The sequence below is a fragment of the Numenius arquata genome, chromosome Z (assembly GCF_964106895.1).
Source record: "Numenius arquata chromosome Z, bNumArq3.hap1.1, whole genome shotgun sequence".
Classification (NCBI taxonomy): Eukaryota; Metazoa; Chordata; class Aves; order Charadriiformes; family Scolopacidae; genus Numenius; species Numenius arquata.
Genome location: NC_133616.1, coordinates 55827520 through 55847895, shown reverse-complemented (window position 1 = coordinate 55847895; position 20376 = coordinate 55827520). Strand labels below are relative to the sequence as shown.

Sequence of the window (20376 nt, the reverse complement as noted above, 5' to 3'; positions counted from 1 at the left end):
CACAAGCTAATGAAGAATGGGGGGTACATGTGTCACAATATTAGCAATGCAAAAGACCAGCTTAAGCATGTGTTTTCCTACATCAATTACAGAAAAGAAAAGGTGCATTTTTACCAAGTATGCACAGAGATTGCTTAGTTATTTCTAAGAAAAAAAACATCAGAACACTTTACTATTTTTATTCTATATTACAGTCATTATTACTACCTGTTTATAAAATGTAAACCTTTCCTTGAAGTTAAGATTTACAGCAGTCATCACCTTTGTCCACTCCTTACATAATCAGTCCATGGTGACAAAAATAAACTGGTTTAATTTACATATTTTATGAAGTAATTATTGATATGTTATGGATTATTAGTTGTGTATGGCAGAAATAGTGGTCAGTATTGCAACATATGCAGCTGAACAGTAGCAAAGGATTTGTTGCAGACTGGTGCTGGGTCTGAAGTACCAAGAGATCTTGAGGCATCATATAATATTGATGTATGCAATGCTTTTATCTCCAAAACAATTCAAGCAAGGTATGCCCACCACAAATAATGGACAAAAAAAGCCTGATGATGAATTTCCCAAACTGCAGTATTGTCCTTATTTATCTCCATCAGATCTTGTTTCTTAATATGTCTTGACTAAAGATCAGAACAGAAGGTAAAATTTGGCAAGACAGTTTATCTTCTACGTAACTAGCGAATCAGATCACCTGTACGAAGTGGTATTTGGTAAATTGCACTGTCCTGGGAGTATTTCTACTCTGAAACTTGACAAATGTGAAGTCTATACTGAAAGTTGCTGAAATGGGATGTTATCAAAACTGATCTGCAAACTAATATTTTTAAGCCAGTATATTACAGTATAAATGTGTTGCATACCTGTTTCTATAAAATTTACTGCCATGAAAAAAAAAATGATCAGGATCCCCAGAGTGTGGCATTTGTCCATCTGTCACTTGTATACACAATACAAACCTCATGTTGAGATTCTGTTTAATGTACAGCAATTGTCTGCTGGACAGATTAGGAGCCAAACATGATGGTAAACTAGAGGAAGGAGCACAACCATGCCACTTTGCCCCTTGAAAGTCCCACTGTGCTCCCACATTAGCTGTTGGGGTCATTCACTGCTGATCTCCTTCGTAGAGGATGTGGGGCTATCTCGAACTGGTAGCAAGTCATAATGACACGGAATATGGCTGTTTTTTGGAAGATCATAAGGATCCTGGCTGAAACGACCGCTGCTGCTGAATGCCCCCTGGACAATGCTCACCGTAGGTTCTGTGATAAAAGAGAGCACATACATTCAGCACTAGAAGCACCAAACAGAAGGCAAACACTGTATTTTATTTCAGTTTGCATTACAAAGTATCCTCTCCTTTCTGCTTCGATATAAAGATTCTTGTCCTGCTGAGTCCTGAAACGCAGGGTTAGAACCAAAGGTTGATGTTAAGGTGTTTTGGCTTTAGGCTAAATTACACCTCTGGGCTTGCAGCAGGGACCTGCCATGAGTATAGTTACTGACAGAAGCAAGAGGACCAGCATCTGTTCTTTGTGTCTTGACAAAGTAAGAAAAAAAAAACAAAAAACCGTCCACAACTGGGGCTTTTAATCAAGGTTTTATAAAAATCCTTAGAAACACAATGGGGATGTTGATGGATTTCAGAGGAATCTCTGATTGGGGACAAAAAAGGAAAATGGTATCCACTAGTATGTGACATACACGTTATTCCAGTCCAGAGACCATTAGGATAACTACCATTCCACAAGACCCCAAAGTTTTCTGTAACTACAGAAGTAAAGTAATCAGATAGGGCCCATATCAGTGAAATACTATGTCTGTGGGTGAAGATGCTGTTTTTTCTGATCAAGAGGAGGAAACAGATCTTTTTGATTCCTCCCATACACTTACTGCTGCATTCAGTACTTAAGAGCCTAATCCAGAGTTGAATTATATTGCAATCAAAAGCTAAGCTTATTTTATGCTATTGTTTAAAGAAAGGCTTTCAAACCAGGGACATTCAGAGGTACCTGTAGGTTATAGAACAGTCTTGAAGGTATTTCATACTCTGTTGTTTTAAATTACACCACTTATCTCAAAAATAATGATATTGTTGTTATAGTTTTTTGAGCATAAAACAAAATCTGAACACATCATCTTTTTTTTCGGTGATTTTTCCTCTGTTTTGATTAAACTGACTCAAAGAAAAAAAGTCCTGTGCTCTTTGTTCTTAACTTTCAACATCTAGAAGTAGATTTTGTACTTACCAACTTCATAAACGTTCTTATTGGCTGAAGCAGAGCTGGCAATCTCAGCATATGGGGAGTCCCTGCGTGCTGGTGACTTCATTTCAACATATCCACATTCTGAACTTTTTGGTACAAGAGCTGGCGGGTCTTTTATAGTAGCATATGGGTTCTCAGAACTACTTAATGAGCAATTACTTAAATTGTATTCTGAGTTCTTCACTAGATCTGCAAAAAGGAAAACACATTACTCTCTCAAGCATACTACATAGTATGGACATTGCTACTAAACAGGGCATTCTATAATTTTGAGTTCTAAAAAAGTCACTCATAAATGAATATTTAAATGGAATCAGTCATAACACTTCAAAATTGTTATACAGCAATTAACGAAAGCACCTCTACTGCTACGCTCGTTTATCGGGCTGATCTTGCTATGGTAAATGCAAATTCCTGTTGCAAAGTCTGAGCACCTTCAATTCTGGTTAAAATAGCAGCTAGCATTGAATACAGATAACATGTAGAGTCAGTTTTTAATAGGCACTTCAGAATACTTTCTGCCTTTCCAAGTGCTGAAATCAGGATAAGTGATCTAAGACTGTTTCCAATAGCAATGTCTGGAGAGATGGTGACTTCTAGGATTGGCCTGTTTGCTGCAAAGTTTGAGCATGCAGCCACACTGGAAGAGTATACAGCTTCTTATAAATTTTTGTAATACGCACATAGAACTGAAAATGAAACATTAGGTGGCTTGTCATTTCAGGATTTAACCGAAGGACAAATAACTGTAGTTTAAGAGAAGAACTATTTTCTTATGCTGGGAAGAGATTTTGTGGTATCCGTGTTACTTTGATCTCTGTGTTGTTTTGTGATATGCTATGTTAGTTAAGCTTTATAGCTGAGACTTTCTCAGCTTTTTTCCAACTCTGAATATCCGGCATGAGACTGACCTTGGTGAACCTGTCAGTGGATAGGTGCTCATAACATTGTGACTCCTTTAGATATTTTAAATTGGGCTTCCCCTAATCCTTCAAAAGCAGGAAATGTCAGGTATAATAAATCGTTCCTTCAGCTAAATTGTCCTGTATTATACACAAGGTGACAAACCAGCTGTTTTTGTCTACATATTTAACTCATTACTTGTACGGACTTAGCTAAGCTTTTTTCATTGTTTGGATATCCAAGCATTCCAGTCACCCTTGGCATGACTTAATCATACAACAAAAATAGTGGCATACACCAGTATGGTCTAATACAAAGTTCAAAGATCAAAACATCATCACTACCCTGAATTTCTGAAGCCTTTATTTCCTCTCTGTGTATTCACATTTTTATATCCTTTCCAAAGGCCTGCAGTGAAGGTGCTGAAGCACTGCAGGCTCATAGCCATGCAGTCCTACATTGACTATGCCATTTGCAAGAGGAATTGTCTCTCTTTTAAAAGCCTTTCACAGCTTGTATGTAAGAGGCAGCGTGCACCCTTATGTGGCTGAATTCAAGGGCCACCCCCCTTCTGTTGTTTAGAATAGAGCCATTTCATGACTCAAGCATTACAGAAACATTTAATGTATGTAACCATAAGTGACTTAGAAAGGCTTGGTTTGGTTTTGTTTGTTTGTTTTTCTAAATCCCCCCCCCTCAAAAAAAAATAAAAAGCAAACAAACTTCAAGCATTGATTCAGTGTCTAGGTATAATTTAGTCCAAAATTATTTTACGGTCTCTTCACACAGAAGCCAAAGCTAATTTAGAAGAGTAAACTGAAGGTCTACGTCATTTCATATAAATGCATCAGAAAATAAACTCACCTTTCAGGGACTTTCCCAAATACCCCCTATCAAGTCCAAAAGCACCTGAGAAAAATGATATGAAAACCAGTAGTTTTAAAATCAAAGCAAAGTGATTGGATAACAGCTTCTAAAGCTTTAAAAATTGCTTTGGGACTAATTTCTGCCTTAGCAGAATAGTTCTCTTATCCACACTGTGAAACTGCTCAGTACAGAGTTACAGAAGCATTGTTGCTATTTGCTTGCGTGCTTTCAAACAGTAGCTTCCTGAACAGGAAAGGTGGGTTAAGGTCATACTGGACCATTAAATTATCTAGTTTGACCTCACATATGTCACAGGCCATTACATTTCCCTCAGTTACTCTTGAATGAGCCTAATAATTGCTGTTTGATTAAAGTGTATTTTTTTGTTTGGATAAACCGTATCTACCAGAAAGGCAAAAATCTCAGGGTATGCAAAGTTCACTCCAATTCTTGGTATTTGCTTTCAAAGTTAATCACTCCCATTGTGTTGTCTAAGGTCACTCTGTTCCAGTCCCTTGATCTGCAGGAATGGCCTAAACACCAAGTGCCCAAGTCTAAAGTTTTGCAATTATCTGTTAGTAGATTTTTGGGATTGGGATATTTCTCTCCGTATAAATCCCAATATAAACATCAGCAATCAGCAATGCCTGACAACCATCTTCAGAGACCTGGTACTTACGTGGTTACGAATCCATTCAAATAGCTTTTATTGATATTATGAAGTATTAAATTTTTAATCCAATTGTATTCTGCTACTATGCTAGAACCCTCACAAAAATGTAAAATCATTTTATCTATACAATATCTCTATAAACAAACCACAGCCAGTATCTCTAGGAGTCTTAAGTGCTAGTACAAACGCTCTAAGAAAATGTAAAGTTAAACATTGAGCACGTGACTGAAACCCTTTTCTAAAAAAACCCAGATTTGAGCCTGAATTTTAGTTAGACCAAGACTGGGGATGAGCAGGAAAATAACAACGCTGCATACTGTTGTTCTGATTCCCAGACTCTGATACTGATAAGGACCAGATATTAAGGTAATTAAGTCATCTAAAGTCTAGTGGCACTGCAAGTCCCTTTTAAGGCTTTCACTGGTCAGAGATATGGTCAGTGCTATATAGCCTTTTTGGAATCTGTGAGATTGGGAAACAATGAAAAGACAGCAATTCACATTACTTCTCAGGAATTTTTCTTCTTATGGACAATGCTCTGTCTTTTAGCAAACAGGAGGCTTAGCTGGGAAGGTGCTGCTAGAGTTTACATCTGAAGCAGCTCAGATGATGAGAAATTACTTTATAAAGCATTGATTGCATTTATTGGGGATTAAAAAAAAAAAAAAAGGATATAGGCAACCTGTCATTTATTTAATAAGAATATGTAATTTTGCCAAAGCAGGCCCTTATTGTTCAATAGCTATTGTTTTATGAAAGTAATTAATAAGCAAATCTTTTTATAAAAATAATATGAGATATTTTGAGTATCATTTCTTCACTGTGCTCTGACTGATTCACTGTTCCTCACACGGAATCACCTTTTTATCTCTAAGGGTACTGTCTTAAAGGAAGGTCAAACCCATAACCCTGAACTTCACACAGTCTGACAAGCCTGGCATTACCCTGAGTGGAGGACCAGGAAAACATCCCTGCTTTCCAATCTGTCCCAAATGAAATGAATAACATTCATCTTCTCCTCCTTTTCTCTTTCTTACCAAGCTCATTGAGGTAGCCACCATGTTTCCAGTCTGCAGGCAGTGTCCCTGTGTAGTCCATGACAGTGCCTCGTTTTCCAGGTTCCACATTTTTAAGGTTCACAAACAGCTGTTTGTTTTTTGCCTATTTCAAAGAAAGATAGGTAATAGAAACTGAAACTGATGGGAAGTTGCTGAATTTCCAGGTGATAAGCGGGGAAAGCAAAAAAAAAACCAAACATGAAACATCAGGGAACAAAGTAAAATAAACCAAAGACTAATTTACACAGAAACATCCAGATTTTATGCTTTACCTTTGCCAGAGTCAGTCTTTCCATGTTGTTGACATGAGGTGGGGTAGTGCATTGAGTTAGGGTATGATAACTAGGGTTAGAGAAATAGTGACTGTTAGCATTTCCACCATTACTGTGAGGGATGGTTTCTGAAAAGAAAAAGGAAGAGAAATGAACAACTAAAACCAACATATCCTAAGAAATGTTGAAGAATCCTAATTTCTTTCTTAGGATATGTTTTTGACAGTGCTGCACTGATTTCAGAATCTGATTTAGAGTTTCTTGAAAAAAAATAATCTAAAGATCTTGCATTCATTTAAAGAAATTATAGGTACAGAGCAGTAACTGTGTAGTTATGTCCTCGCTTTCAGCAAAGAGCATTCACAAACGTTACTTCTAACTTCTCTTTCTGCTGTGGTCCCTTGCTCTCTTTTGCCTCTGTAGTCATTAGCATTGTCCTAACTACAGACCCTTTTACCATCAGGTTCTCAGCAATGCTTTCTGGTGCTTCAAGAGCACCACGACCTTTCCTGATACATCTTTCTTGACTCTTTCAACTGCTTCTGCTAGCTTCTTTACCTGCTGCCTTCCTTAATAGCTGTGTGCAAAAGACAGCATTGCCTGAAGTTTCATGTACCCACTGCATCACTACTCACATGCCCTTTCATAGGTGAAAAAGTCCTGTGCTGTTTCAGGAACATCGCTCCTTCCCTTCATTTGTTTCAAACTTGAGCCACTCTGCTATCTGCCTCTCTACAGGGTCTTGCCATAGCTAGTATGAAATCCCAATTTTCTACAGCTACAGCAGTCTTTCTGTATTCAAGCTGTCGGCATTGGATTTAAAAGTCTCAGTAGCAATCATAGTTTGCCACACTTTCCAGTTCTGTTTAAAAACAGGCACAGAGGAAAGAAATGCCCATACTTCCACTGTTTAATGCAGAAAAACATGAGGGTGGAAAATGGTACACAGTAAAACAAGGAATCTGGTCATTTGTTCCTTACAATTAACACATTTTACCAGGTTAAGCCACCTTCATAGTATCAAAACCAGAGATTAAAAGACTATGATGGAGAAGCAACTAAGCAGGTATAGATGCTGGGGCAACATTCTTCTGAACTCAAGTGAACTCTCTCTGATAGCTGAAAGGTAAACACATAGGTCCACCATCGCATCCCCACCAGTGTTATGTTCACCATCACCACTGTCAGTGTGACAGTGTCACTGTCAGGCTGCTCTCCTGCGAAAGGCAGTTGAGAGCAGTGTCTCAGTCTTCCTCTTCCTAAAGAGGGAAACCCTCCTCTGCCTCTCTTTCCAGGAAGGCTTCCAACGCAGAATTGTAGACATCTATTTGAAATTGAATGTGTTCTTGCTCACAGCAGGCCTCACTAAGGCAAAACGATGAAACCTGCACATCCCAGCCCTGTTAGGGGAAGTTCTGAACCCCTTCAGAGCTCAGCTACAAAAGCAAAGTCAAGAGATGGAAAAAACTTTACCCTGTTCTGAATGTCACTTACCTGAAATGGTGTAATCTGCATTGATGACCCTCATGGCAGGGGTATAGGTCACTGCAGGCATATTTGTTTCTTTTCCTTTCTGCTTATGTCTGTAAATGATGAACAGCACTAGCAGGAAAAGCACAACCAGGACAAGAATGATGATGCCTGCTATAGCCCCTATCTGATAAGAATCAGCAGGGATGGCAGTACTGGTACGGCTTAAACTGTTCAAGTTTCCCACTATAATTACACCAGCTGAAATGCAAGAAGAAATGAAAATATGTTGCATAAATTCAGAGGCTTATGTTTCAGGAGCAGAATACAATATTTAACTTCTGAATCTTTCTGCTAATTTAACTGTATCTAATAATGCCAGGAAAAGCATTCATCTTCTTCATAGAAAGAGATATTTTCATGGAGTTGTAAAAGTCAGAAGATTCTCTAGGCAAAAGCACAGAGCAGCTTTGGATAGTACAGCATTGCAAAAAAATTCATGCAATCTACAGTTGAGTGTTCTGCTCCAATAAACTATCACTGAGGCATCTAATACTTACAAAATCTACAGAACATACATAATTCAATAGAATGGACTATTTCAACACACATGCCTTACCAGATTAATTTAATGAATCACACAGAGATGGCATTTAATAGGTTAATCCAAATTTTATATAAAACAATTACAATAATTTGATTGCATCTAGGCTTTACCTTGATCACACCTGGCCCCTTTCCAGCCTGGGCTGCAGTAGCAAGTTCCTGTGATGTGGTCACAGGTTGAGTTGTTCAGACAGTCACATATCTGCCGGCATCCATACCCATATGTACCTTGAGGACATTCTGCACAAAATAAGTACAAATAAAAATCAGACATATGGAGTACATCTTAAATATTTTGGAATTACACATCTACAGCACCAAACATGCCACCATTTGTTTCTAATCCCATATGTTTTTGTACATGGCCAGCAGATGGCAATGTGTTATTAGTGGTAGACCTCACTGACAATATTTTCTTAAGAGGACCTCTATGTGTATGTGTGTGTACACGCAGGAAAGGAAAAGGAAAAGAAGAAAACGATTCAGAAGTGATTTTCCTTTACCTGTAATGTTGCTGCCACTAAGGCAGCTAAATTACGAAGGAAAAAAAAAAAAAAAAAAAAAAAACACCACACCCAAAAGATTGAAAGTGTAGAAGACAGTGAAGAAATGGACAAAATGTGAACAAATTGCCAGTTCTACACCAGAATGTCAGGTCTCCCAGGTTATTCAGATCCCAGTGCTTGAAAAATCACATAATCATATGAGTGGATCCAAACATCTGGCTGGTGTCACATCATATGACAGATGTGCTGATGTGGTAAAAGAGCAAAAGAATGAGTCTAATATACACCACACATTTATATAAAAGTAAAATTGATCCTAGGCTGCTTATAGCATATTTTGATATTGTAATGTATACATTGAGAAACCATCTACAGAAGAAAAAATGTTAAATTATGAATAATAAGCTAATTGGAAGAGTTTACATGATTTTTTTTCTCTCCCGGAATGATTTGAATACCATAAGAAATTACTGATCAAAGTATCTCCTACATCATGTAGTTAGCATGGTAGAGAATTATCCTACACTGATAAAAATTCTTTCTTTTATACTGCCACCTCTGTTACTTTGTAGCTTGTTACATTATTGTAGTTCTGATGGTTCAAGGAATTGTAGTATTTCTTCACCATCTGATACTCAGTTTTGTGAAATCTCTCAGGAGTTTTGTAACTATATTAACTTGTTTTTCTTTTTGTCTTTTTAAAAGAATCTAGCTCATCTTTTATGTATTCCTAATTTAGAATAATTTACAAGATAATGTAACACAATAGGTGGCAGAGAAATGTTCTTGCAGTATTGATAAATCCAGACTCAAGTGGAATTTCATGTTTATATACCTTCTTCTTCTTCTCTCAGTTACATTCAATAGAACAAGATTATAACTAGTGAAGTCAATGGCTGGGCAAAAACCATCATGCCATAATATATTTTGGCATTTTGAAATCTAAATTGGAATGAAAAGTGAATTTTTAACACTGATGTTAAAATTCAGAAATACTAAAACATTTTGTTTAATATTGTTAAATCATTATTATAGGATAAAATATAAAATCGATAGAACATAAAATAATACCAGATTTGCCAAAGTATTCAAAGCGATTTTTTGATATCATGACATCAAGAGAGGATCTTAAAAAGTTTATCTTTTCCTAAACATCTGTTACTCTTTGAAGTGAAACAAATCATCAGCACAGAGTAAGAAAATTTAAATAGCTAATAATTACATGTTGCCATCTATGATTTCACTGAGATAAATACGTTCCTCTAAACCACTCAGATTTTGTCGCAACTGTATTTTTCTTAGGGGAAAAAAAAAATCCACTTCCAAATTTTTAGTGGTTCGACCATAGATGATGATTAGCCTTAAAAACATAACTCCTGTTGCAGCTGGGACTAGATCCACTGCTGAGGGAAGGAAGTGTGTCTGTAGGGACAGTAACCTCCCCTCCCTTCTGTTACAGTGCTGCCAGGGGTGACACATGCTGTCTCGGCCACTACACAGCCCTTCAGATCCAGATGCAGCTAAATCAGTCCTGGCTATAGGTAATGTGTAGTGTCCTCCACACATCAAAACCAAAGCCCTGTGCATGACGCTGAGGCCAAAGACAGGTTTAAACCTTCAGAATAGTAGGTTGGATGGATTGTTTTGCACTGCAGTATAATGCATGAAGTATGGGAGCACCACTCTGTGATATTAGCAAAACTTGGACTAGCAGTTCTGTGCTTAAGAGCCTGATTATTCTTCTGACACTGTACAATGTTATACCACTGTTGATTCAGTGGTGGTATTCTTGATTTTCTTGGGTAAAGAATCACATATATGAAAACAAAATGCCATCTATTACGCTTTCATAATCCAGTTGTGTTGTATTGTAAAACCACATCGCAAAGATTAATTTGATTAATTAATTATTGATTAAAAATCCACTAGGATTGATGTGGTACTTCTTATCTTTAGTTTTCTAACTATTAGTTTTCATTGTGGTTTATGCTAATGACAGTTAGTTGGATTCATTTGTTACTTTTACATGACAGAGTTGTTGGGGTTTTTTTAGCATTATGTCTAAAGCAACTGGAATGTAGCCCAAATGCTTCTTACAGGTAGCAACAAATTGAAAGAAACAGCCATCACAGTCATCATCAGTCTTAACAACTAATTCTGCGGCCTTTTTCTGTTTGGAAAAAGCCTAGATCCAACTCCTGGAGCTCTTTCGCCACCAAAATTCCCACTGAAGCCAAGAGGTTGTATGACAACACTGGCCAGAACAGCAGAGGGTTGGCTCGGTGTTTGGTATCTGCCACCAGGCACCAACGATTCCCGTCCCTACTCACTCTGCTCGCAGTGCTTCCCCATGAACCCCGTGCGGCAGGTGCACTGCCCGCTGATGTGGTCGCAGTCAGCTCCGTTCTGACACTGGCATATCAATGCGCAGTCCTTCCCGTAAAACCCCAGGGGACACCCTGCAACACAAGGATGGGGAGGGGAAAAGGAGTGAAACCACCGCTCCAGAAACAAGGTGCAAATATTCTGGGTAAGTATGTTACTGAGAAGTCATTTCTGCGGCCCCACTACTTAACATGGTATTCTATAAACACCTATACTATTTTAAGTGGTTTAAAATACACATTAGGCAAAAACTGCCTAAAAAATGAGGTTACGATATTGTGCGGACAGCAGATGTTCAGCAGAAGGCAGCAAGAAGGGCTCCTCAAAGAAAGGGGTTTAAGAAGGTATTTGAAGGAGAAGAAAGAGGGCAGTTTGTGAACCAGAGCAGGGAGTCTGCTCAGTGATGAATGAACCTTTGGACATATTTTCTACACAGCTGATGTTGAAGAAAAAAAATAATAAAAATAATAACATATTGTATCTCAGCTCCTCGCAGAGATACCATTTCAGTGTGAAGAAGACATATCACTGCAAAGAGATAGATCATTATTCACCAGCAGGAAGCAAAATAACCATGATAGCTGACAGCTGAACCAATATAGTGAATGTCTTCCAGAGCTGCATCCATATGGCCCTATAATATATCTGTTATTTCCTGCCACTATGACATTATTCAGTTGAAAAAGGAGAGTTCTGATTCTAGGAAAACCATGTATTTAAACACTGAATGCAAAACACAGTTAGCAGTCTTATCTTTCTTGAGTTCAAAGATAATGGTTGTGCCCAGATTACAGACAGTGGGGATGCCTGGGTTAAAAATAAATAACACTGAAGCCATAATATGATAAAGATAAGAAGCCAACTTAATCAATATCTATCTCTAACAAATGTTTATTTCTCAAACTTTGTATGAACTCTTACCCAGCACATAATGACTTCCATATACCCATGCCCTGCTTGTATTTTTATTTTAATGAGAAGCTCTTAAGAAAAAAAAAAAAAAATCAGTATTAATGTATTAATTACATGAAGAAAATTCCAAAACAAATTATAACATTACAGTCTAGTGAAGTTAAGTTTCTAAGTTCCAAATAAAATAGCTTCTATATCAGTATTTGAATTACAGGTGCTGAGCCAGAGCTGTTGTTGCAATTGCCACCGGGAGATAGCAATTACAGATATGAGAGGTACTGTGTGATCACTTTGCGGTGACAACAGGGACCATGCCTCAGTGGAACACAGCCACAGCTATGCTAGATGCTGTTCTCATGGCTTCACTCAGCTCTGTGTTATCTTACAATCTTGGCTGATAGGTCCCTGCTGCTAGAGTCACTCTTGGGGAGGTTTGAGAGAGGGGAGGAATTAGATGGTACCGTCCTCCCACCCTGTGGGGTACACCTGCAGAGCTGACACCGTCCATGCTGCGGACTGCAGCCATAACCACACACCTACAGTGGCACCACCAGAATGTCAGAATCAGCCATTCTGCATGTACACAAGACAGACTCTTCTACTGGGATGCCCAGCTGTGGCCAAAGGTTGTCTTCCTCTGAAGGAAGGCTAAAGAGGAGCCCAAATGTAGTGCCCAGCGCTCTGCTGGTTCTTAGACAGCGCTGCAACCACAGAGGTAATGTGTTGCACCTTCTGGATCAAAAAAGGTTCAGCAGCATGGGAAAAAATCAATGAAGAAAGCATGAAAATACTGAAGGAAAATTCTGTCACTGATTTGTAGACTAGGAATGGGTAACAAAAATCACTTACTTTGTGTACAGTAGAGGCCAGTCCATCCTGGGGTACATTTGCACTCCCCATCGTAGGCACTGCAGTAAGCTCCATTATGGCAGTTGCATGTGTGGATGCAGTTTGGTCCCCAGTGGGAAGGTGGGCAAGCTAAAATGAACCAGAAAATTAATTAATCTCAAATGATAAAGATCCTTGATACCCATGAATAGAGCTGCTTACATTCATATATGAGTATTGCTTCTTTGGGGCTTGTTGTTTTTCTTTTAAATGCATTTTTTGGCCTGAGCATAATTGCATTGGGCTGAGCAAAAATTGCATTTTTTTTCTAAACTAAGGAATCATTTTACTCTAGGTAAGTGTTGAAAAAGATCAAATGTGTGAAAGAAACCAGTCACACATACTTGATACTCAGTAGCTAAGACACTCATACCCGCTTTCTCATACAGAAAGACATGTAAGTTTCATTTCTTAATTTATTTTTTAATCTGCAAATGTTCAACTGAGCGCAGTCAAGGGGATAAGTCTTGAGCCTCAAAAGTGAAGGAGAAAAACCAGAGAAGTTCAAAACACATCTTATAGCCTATAGCCTTAGACCCAATCCTAAGCTTACTTCTTGTATTTCCACTGTTAGATTCCACATAACTGGCTAAACGTAGCGCATATATTCAGGACTGCACCTTAATCAAGTTAAGTCAGTTGCTTCTGTGGGTTCATTAATCAATATAATATTTCTAAAAACAAGTAATTATCTATAAAGTAAAGGGCTTTTTTTCACTCATAATCATGTCAACATGTTATGAGATAGAATTTTACTGACTGCTTTGAAAATGTCATGGTGAATGAATTTGATACTACATGCTGCCATTAGAATAGTGAAGTGGTTCCAAAATGCTAATTACTATCCAAAGACAGCAAAAGATAATTCTCCTCATGTCAGAATATTACTAACTGCAGAGAATAGCCCCTTTCTGTTGATTAGGATTCACATCTTGAGGTTTTTATTTGTTTCTTTAGTAAAGAGATGCATAATTTAAAAATAGTTTTGTGGAAGTACAACATGAATATTTCACAGGAGAGAAGAAACACGTCAGATGCAGAAGCCTTAGCCTTATTCTTGTGTAACTGCTTATTGTTGTGTACTGATTTGGTTGTCCAGACACCTGTCTGAGAGCAATAAAAACTCTTGAATCCTTTAAATGTTTGCATAATGACTCATCTATGTGTGGGCTGCATTTTTGCAAAGTGTTATCTTTGCCCAAATTTCACTTCATTAAGAAATGTGCTATGTCGTATTAAAAAAAAAAGTACTAAGTTTGTTTTTTGTTGTTTCCACTTCAGTTGTGCCTTATAATTATTTTTATTATTGTTTTTTGTTTGAAATTAGGGGTCAACTAAGAAGGAATGTAAATCACATACAGACGAAAGGTCAGAAGTTTTTAAAAGGTCCCTCGTTCCAAAAGAAATTAATGGAATCATTATTTTCCATGTGAACGAAAGGCCTTTATACAAAGCAAATAAACTTCCTCTGTTACGGTCCATGAGCACAGCCTCAATAGATGCTTCCATTCATATTGCTGGCACCATTTTCTTGTTATTGATTCAGTGACTAAGTCCCTCCTCCTCCTAAATACCCCTATTCTGCTACTCTCCCAACTACCTACTTATTTTACCATAAAAACGGGGACCTTTGTTGCTACTGGCTTCCACAGGAATAGGCCCAAGATTTATTTTGGTATCATATTGAGTTGTGCATGCTAATCACTTCACAGAATTTATCCAGCAAAGTTTTTTTTCCAAATTGACCAGATGTTACTTTGTGCTGGTACAGAGTCAGTTAACCTGAACCAGTCAAACCGTGAATGATACAAACCAATGAGGCATGTTATTAGGAAATACACCTCCCTGGAAACCCCAGAACAATTTCTTTTGAATTTTGACATATCAGGGTCTGGTACAGCTTCTTTTATTCACAAAAATGAGTTAACTGAAATTTTGGCATGCACATGTTTCAGACTGTATGGATTTTGGTAGCTTATGGAATTGGATATGCTTCTTGTGAGAATTTTGCTTCAGATATTTCTTTCCTGTCATTATCAATTTGCATAGACACAGCAAGGCATCTGGAGAATGCCTAATTATTTAATAAAAGAACACTATGAAAAATAATAAAATTCAAGTCTAGCCCTTCTTTTTAAGTCAGTCACAAAGTCTTCACTGAGTTTAGCATACCAGGACAATACTCAATGACTGAGGTAGAATGACACCAAAAAAGTGTATCTGTGAAACATTTATAAAAGGAAGAAAGAGAAAAATCCATCAAAAAGTTATAAGCATTTTAAAAAAGTCATCACGAAAGATTTCTTAACAAAATGTTCAAAAGTTTAGCAAGAATTAGGATGGTCTTGCAGCCAGAGCACTAACTTGTATCTGAGAAAATCTTGGCTTTGTTCTGAGCCTTGCTGCTTGCTCTTTATGCAATTGCAGTAAGAAAAAAGAATCCTGTATTTCAGGGCCTCGATTCCTTATTTGTAAACTAATACCTCTGTTATTCATAAGACTTTCCTGAGGATACAAGCCCTGGGATGTCCAACATCCTACTCAAAGGATCTTCAACAATGATAGTTGCACAGCCTTGTCCAGGCTGAAGACTTCAGAGCCTTTCTGGACAGTTGCTGTGCTTGTCCATGCTCACAGTAAGGATTTTTTTTCTTGTATCTAGTAAAGGTCACCATTGCTGCAACCTGTGAGCATTGTCTCTTGTCTTTCCACAGTGCACTTCTGAAACAAGTCTGATTCAGTTTCTCTGCAACTCTTCTTTGGGCAGTTGCTCTTTTCTTGCAAGACTGCAAATAGATCCCTCCTGTTGTATGCTCCAGCCCACTTATTAGAAAAATCATAGTGCAAATGTGTTTCTGATAGTGCCAATGAAATGCAGAAAAGTCTAAAATCTCTTCATTATATACCATGAAGTCCTCATTTCTGACTTAGACATTTCACAGAATCACAGAATCACATGCGGTTGGAAGGGACCTCCGGAGATCATCTAGTCCAACCCCCCTGCCAAAGCAGGTCCACCTGGAGCAGGTTGCACAGAATTTAAATAGCCAAACCTTCATTGATTGTTTTAAAAATAGAGGAAAAAAGGTTGATACTTACGCTGAGAGCAGTCACTACCAATCCAGCCAGGGTAACACTGGCAGGATCTATCAATAGGATTACACGTTCCATTATTGGTGCAGGTGCATATTCCAATGCAGTTCTTGCCAAATCTGCCACTGGGACATACTGAGAACAAGTTGTCAGAATTAGAACTCTTTAGTAATCAGAACAAGATTGTATTTTCTTTATCTCAAGAGAAGGCAGCTTCTATTTGGATCAAGGAATGTACTGCTTAGTATAATGTTAAAGTAAGGCATTATAAGTTCTGGTAAGCCCATTATACATACTCATTATACAAATAATACAAATAAGAATACAGTGGGTTTCATACTCAAGGATCAAACAGCCTAAACCTGCTTGTGGTTGCTAATTTATAAACTGCACATACTACAACAGAAAGTGCTTTTGGTTTTATAGTTTACAGGTGATGAAATGAAAGTTATTACAGTGCTTAGTCTCTGCATCCCTTAGAGTCTTTATTACAACTTGTACCTTCATTACAGAGGGCTCCTGTAAATCCAGGTAAGCAGTCACATAAGCCAGTAATATGGTGACAGGGACCACTGCTGTGTACACACTGGGGGCATGTCTGGCTGCAGCGGTGTCCATAAAAACCGGGGGAACAGACTGGAATCAGAAAGAACAAACTGTCATTGCTTCCTGCACTTCCCAACTTTGAATTAGTTCTGCTTTCTAAAGATAGAAGAGTTGTAATGGTTGTTTTTATTATTCATGCAGTTTGATGCTTTATACTCATGAAAGGGTTCCTCAAGGGTTTACTATAATCTAGTTAGTAATGACTTGACATTCTATTAGTGGTCAGGCCACACATATACCTGGGTTATGTTTGAAATTCATATATACTATATAAATTATGTATATTTGGCTATACATTATATGTCCTCCACAACATGAACATCTTTTAAAGCATATTTGAAGAAAAGTAATTTAAAAAAACAGAGTGGATAGTTTTATCTGTAGATGAGTGGAGTCATCTTAGACCTTGACTTCTTATGCGTTTCCTAACTTGGAACACAAATAGCCATTACTTCACTGAAAAAAATGTACAGATATCTTCCAATCATCCTGTCATTTAGGTAGGCACTGTAGTCATTACATGGTACAGACAGCTATACATCACCTAACTTTTAGAGAACACAAAATCAGAAACACAGAGTCATCCATTTAGTTCTTATGCTAAAGGCACTAGTTCCTTTTAAAAAAGGGAAAAAAGGAGGGGGGAGGGGGAAAGTGTTGCATAAAAACTCCTTCTTTGTAGCTCTAATCCCTTTTAGCATTTATTTCCTGATAAATTAGAATATTAGGTAATGCACCAAGAGAAATACCTGTTGCACAGCAGCAATTAGCACTGACGAAAACTAGCTTGGAATCTTTTCAATATTTTAATTTCATTCAAGATTCAGTCTTTTAATTATACACTTGATACAAGTTATGTGGCCAGATCTTTCTAGAGAGATTAACTTTTCCAAGTGAAACAGTGCCAAAAGGTCTTCCTGTTTACTGAAAAGGCACTTTCTGACTGGGATCCAAATTATTCGTATGACCTTTGTCTTCCCAGCCTCCAGACTGTGCATCAGAGAAGGGTTCTCAGCACCACCGGACTGGAAGCCTCTTGTCCAGGTTACAGGCACAGCTCCAGAACACAGGGAACATTTTTACACGTAGTGTTACACTTAGTCTGCCTTTGGATTAACTGATTAACTGATTAACTGCAAGGCCTTTACAGATTAGATAGTGAGAATAATTACTGTACTTAGTTAGAAATGCTTAAGGAATACTAATGCCACACTAATGTGGGATTTAGTAGTGCCATAAGCAATCACATTCTTCAGCTTGAAATCTCACCATTCCTGGACTGTTAGGACTTCATCCTCCTCTGGTTCTCCTTCTACCTTCTAGTAATCATTTAATGTCATCTCCTGCCTTTTAAGCCTCGTTTGGAGGACGTAGTAGTATCTCCACTTGGCCTTACTCTGCTTGCTTCTTGACCCTGTTTCTAGGAGACCTCCTCTGAAAACAGGACTACTCTCCAAGTGCACTGGGGATCACGTTTCTTTTCTCTGCACACCTTTCTCTCACAACTTCAACAATTCAAACTGAAGATGGCTAGACCGCTGGCAAACTGTGACAAATCTTGGGAGGGTAGACATTTTGCACATCATCTCATGTTTGCCTCGCTGTTTCTGGTATGACTTGCCTTAGTTCATTTGTATCTCTATTCTTGTACCATTTAAATTTTACAAAGACAAATTTTTCAAATATAACTATGGGTACTTATGATATCCTCTGCTTACTTTGTGGCCTGATCCCACTGGCCATTCTTTGCTGCTTCAAAAAAAGTATTTTAAAAAAAGCAATAATTAAGCCAATGATTCCTACCAGACTCAATGGGAAACTAAGGTGTCTACCTTCTCAAACTCTTGCACATTTTATGTGCCTACCAAAATATGTATTATAAAATTAATGTTCATCAAGCACATCTGTAAATGTTTACCTTTAGAATGAATTCCCCTACTAAATTTGATTCTTAGAAAATCATGTGCATAACAGCGTCACAGCACAGTGAATAAAAGTTGTACCATAACACAAAGAGCCCTACTAGTTGGAAACATTTGTTAATTTCTGATAGCACTTTTTTCTGTATATTCATACATTGTGACAAAATGTCCAATCAAGGACTGTTTCATAGTACTTCATACTACAATTAACAAAGAATTATGTTATTATATCATATGTATTCCAAGTAAGGGAGGGAGACACAGAGATTTTAAAGCACTTATTTCGTCCTTACTTCTCTGACAAGTGGTGCCTCTGTATCCTGGCGCACACTCACAGATTCCGTCATCTGGAGAGCAGGATGCTCCATTTTTGCAGTAGCAAGACAATGAGCAATTTGGACCCCACTGTCCCTCAGCACACACACTGTCGCAGTGAATGCCTGCAACCAAAAATAAACAAAAATGTCTGCCTTTGTAAAGAACTCTTATGTGTAGTTAGTTTAAACCTTTGGTCCTCAGAGGACTCATTTTTGTGACTTTATCACAAAACCTGTTTATGAAAATATGACTAACATCAGGAAAATAGAAAAAAAACCCAAGGTAAACATGCATCTCTGCTCCTGCCTTCCACCAGAACAGTGAATTTCTTTCATATTCCAGTTTTGACAAAACGTACATAAGGGCTGATCATGATTTCTGTAACAGGAAAGCACTTTTGCAGATTTACCTGGAACTTAAGAGCTCCACAGGATGCTACCTCCAGTCTTCCTGCCTGCTGTTACCTTAGGATCTACAAGACCTTTATACATATAAAAATTTTAAAAGGTCTGTTATTCCTCTCACTTTCACCACTGGTATCAATACAGACAATTGAGAGTAGAAAGCAATTCAAATGCAGCAAAATGATGGCTTTTTCTTCTTCCGTAACGGCTTTTTCAAAACAGCAAAAGCTTATTTTCAAATTTTATGTTAGAGAAATGCATGACAAAAGGTATTGCAGAAACTTTTCCTTCTGAATGTAAAAAATTCTTAAGGTCTGACATAATTTTGTCTAATAATGGGGTGCAGGACAGAATGACTTCTAATTAGTGGTGAGCTGATTACTGCTAAGCCTCATACCAAATGGAAAAATGTAGTGCACACAAAGGGTTTCCAAACACACCATGTGAGCATTCCAAAATGCTTAGCTGCAACAGTGTTAAGGATGCTGGTCAGTCAGTGCTTTGTCTAACCATTTTTGGCATAAAATTGATTGTAAAATGGCCACAACCTAAACCTCTATACGTAAACCATAATACAAACTACTAATTATAATCATCCAATCATTGGATGGGATTTTTTTCTTCGCAATGCAGCAACATTAAATATAACTTTCCTGTTTGTTTTTTCCACTATCTGCTTTTAATTAAGAAGCATGCTGCATGTTAAATGCCAGCAGGCACCACTGTGGAACTCAGACCGTATTGTGTCTACAGTACTTTGCATTAACAATTAAGTATTATTGTGGCTCCTCTACTGAATGAAGCCCTTCGCTGAGGGAAAAGTGGACTGAATCCAACCACAAGCATGTCTTGCTTTGTAAGTATTTCCAGCAAAATATGCCACAGGTTCACTGGCTGCCAGAATCCTAAAAAAGCAAAACAGTTTCACATGTGATGAGAAAAAAATGTTTTAACTTTGAAGAGCAAAACCTACTGTTCCTAACAATACTGAAAAATAATTACCCTGTTTACGGACAGACCAGACTCAGAGGTGATTCCTCAACCCCTACAGCATGTGCCTTGTAAAGCTGCCTATATCCAAAGACTAACTCTCTAATTAGAGGAAAGGTAAAACTCTAGACTCACAAATTGTTTGTTTCTCTGCAAGACAATCAACAGATTGAACAATCAAATTTGTGGCTCAACAGGTTGCACCAACTAACTCCAGCAAGAGA

At 37.8% G+C, this 20376-nt stretch overlaps 1 protein-coding gene across 2 annotated transcripts in view; it reads right to left on the bottom strand.

Annotated features, from left to right (window-relative positions):
* Nucleotides 1–1113: 1113 nt before the first annotated feature.
* Nucleotides 1114–20376, bottom strand: part of MEGF10 (multiple EGF like domains 10) — a 75653-nt gene continuing 56390 nt past the window's right edge. Inside the window, exons 13-24 of one of the 2 annotated variants that reach the window (XM_074165724.1) lie at nt 18734–18880; nt 16414–16548; nt 15919–16047; nt 12781–12909; nt 10965–11093; nt 8240–8368; nt 7547–7783; nt 6053–6180; nt 5760–5883; nt 4047–4091; nt 2262–2468; nt 1114–1274 (exon numbers count right to left, since the gene is read on the bottom strand). In XM_074165724.1, the coding sequence (XP_074021825.1) occupies nt 1114–1274; nt 2262–2468; nt 4047–4091; nt 5760–5883; nt 6053–6180; nt 7547–7783; nt 8240–8368; nt 10965–11093; nt 12781–12909; nt 15919–16047; nt 16414–16548; nt 18734–18880 (1700 nt within the window). The remainder of the gene's footprint in view (nt 1275–2261; nt 2469–4046; nt 4092–5759; nt 5884–6052; nt 6181–7546; nt 7784–8239; nt 8369–10964; nt 11094–12780; nt 12910–15918; nt 16048–16413; nt 16549–18733; nt 18881–20376) is intronic. The other variant, XM_074165725.1, reaches the window with a different exon arrangement.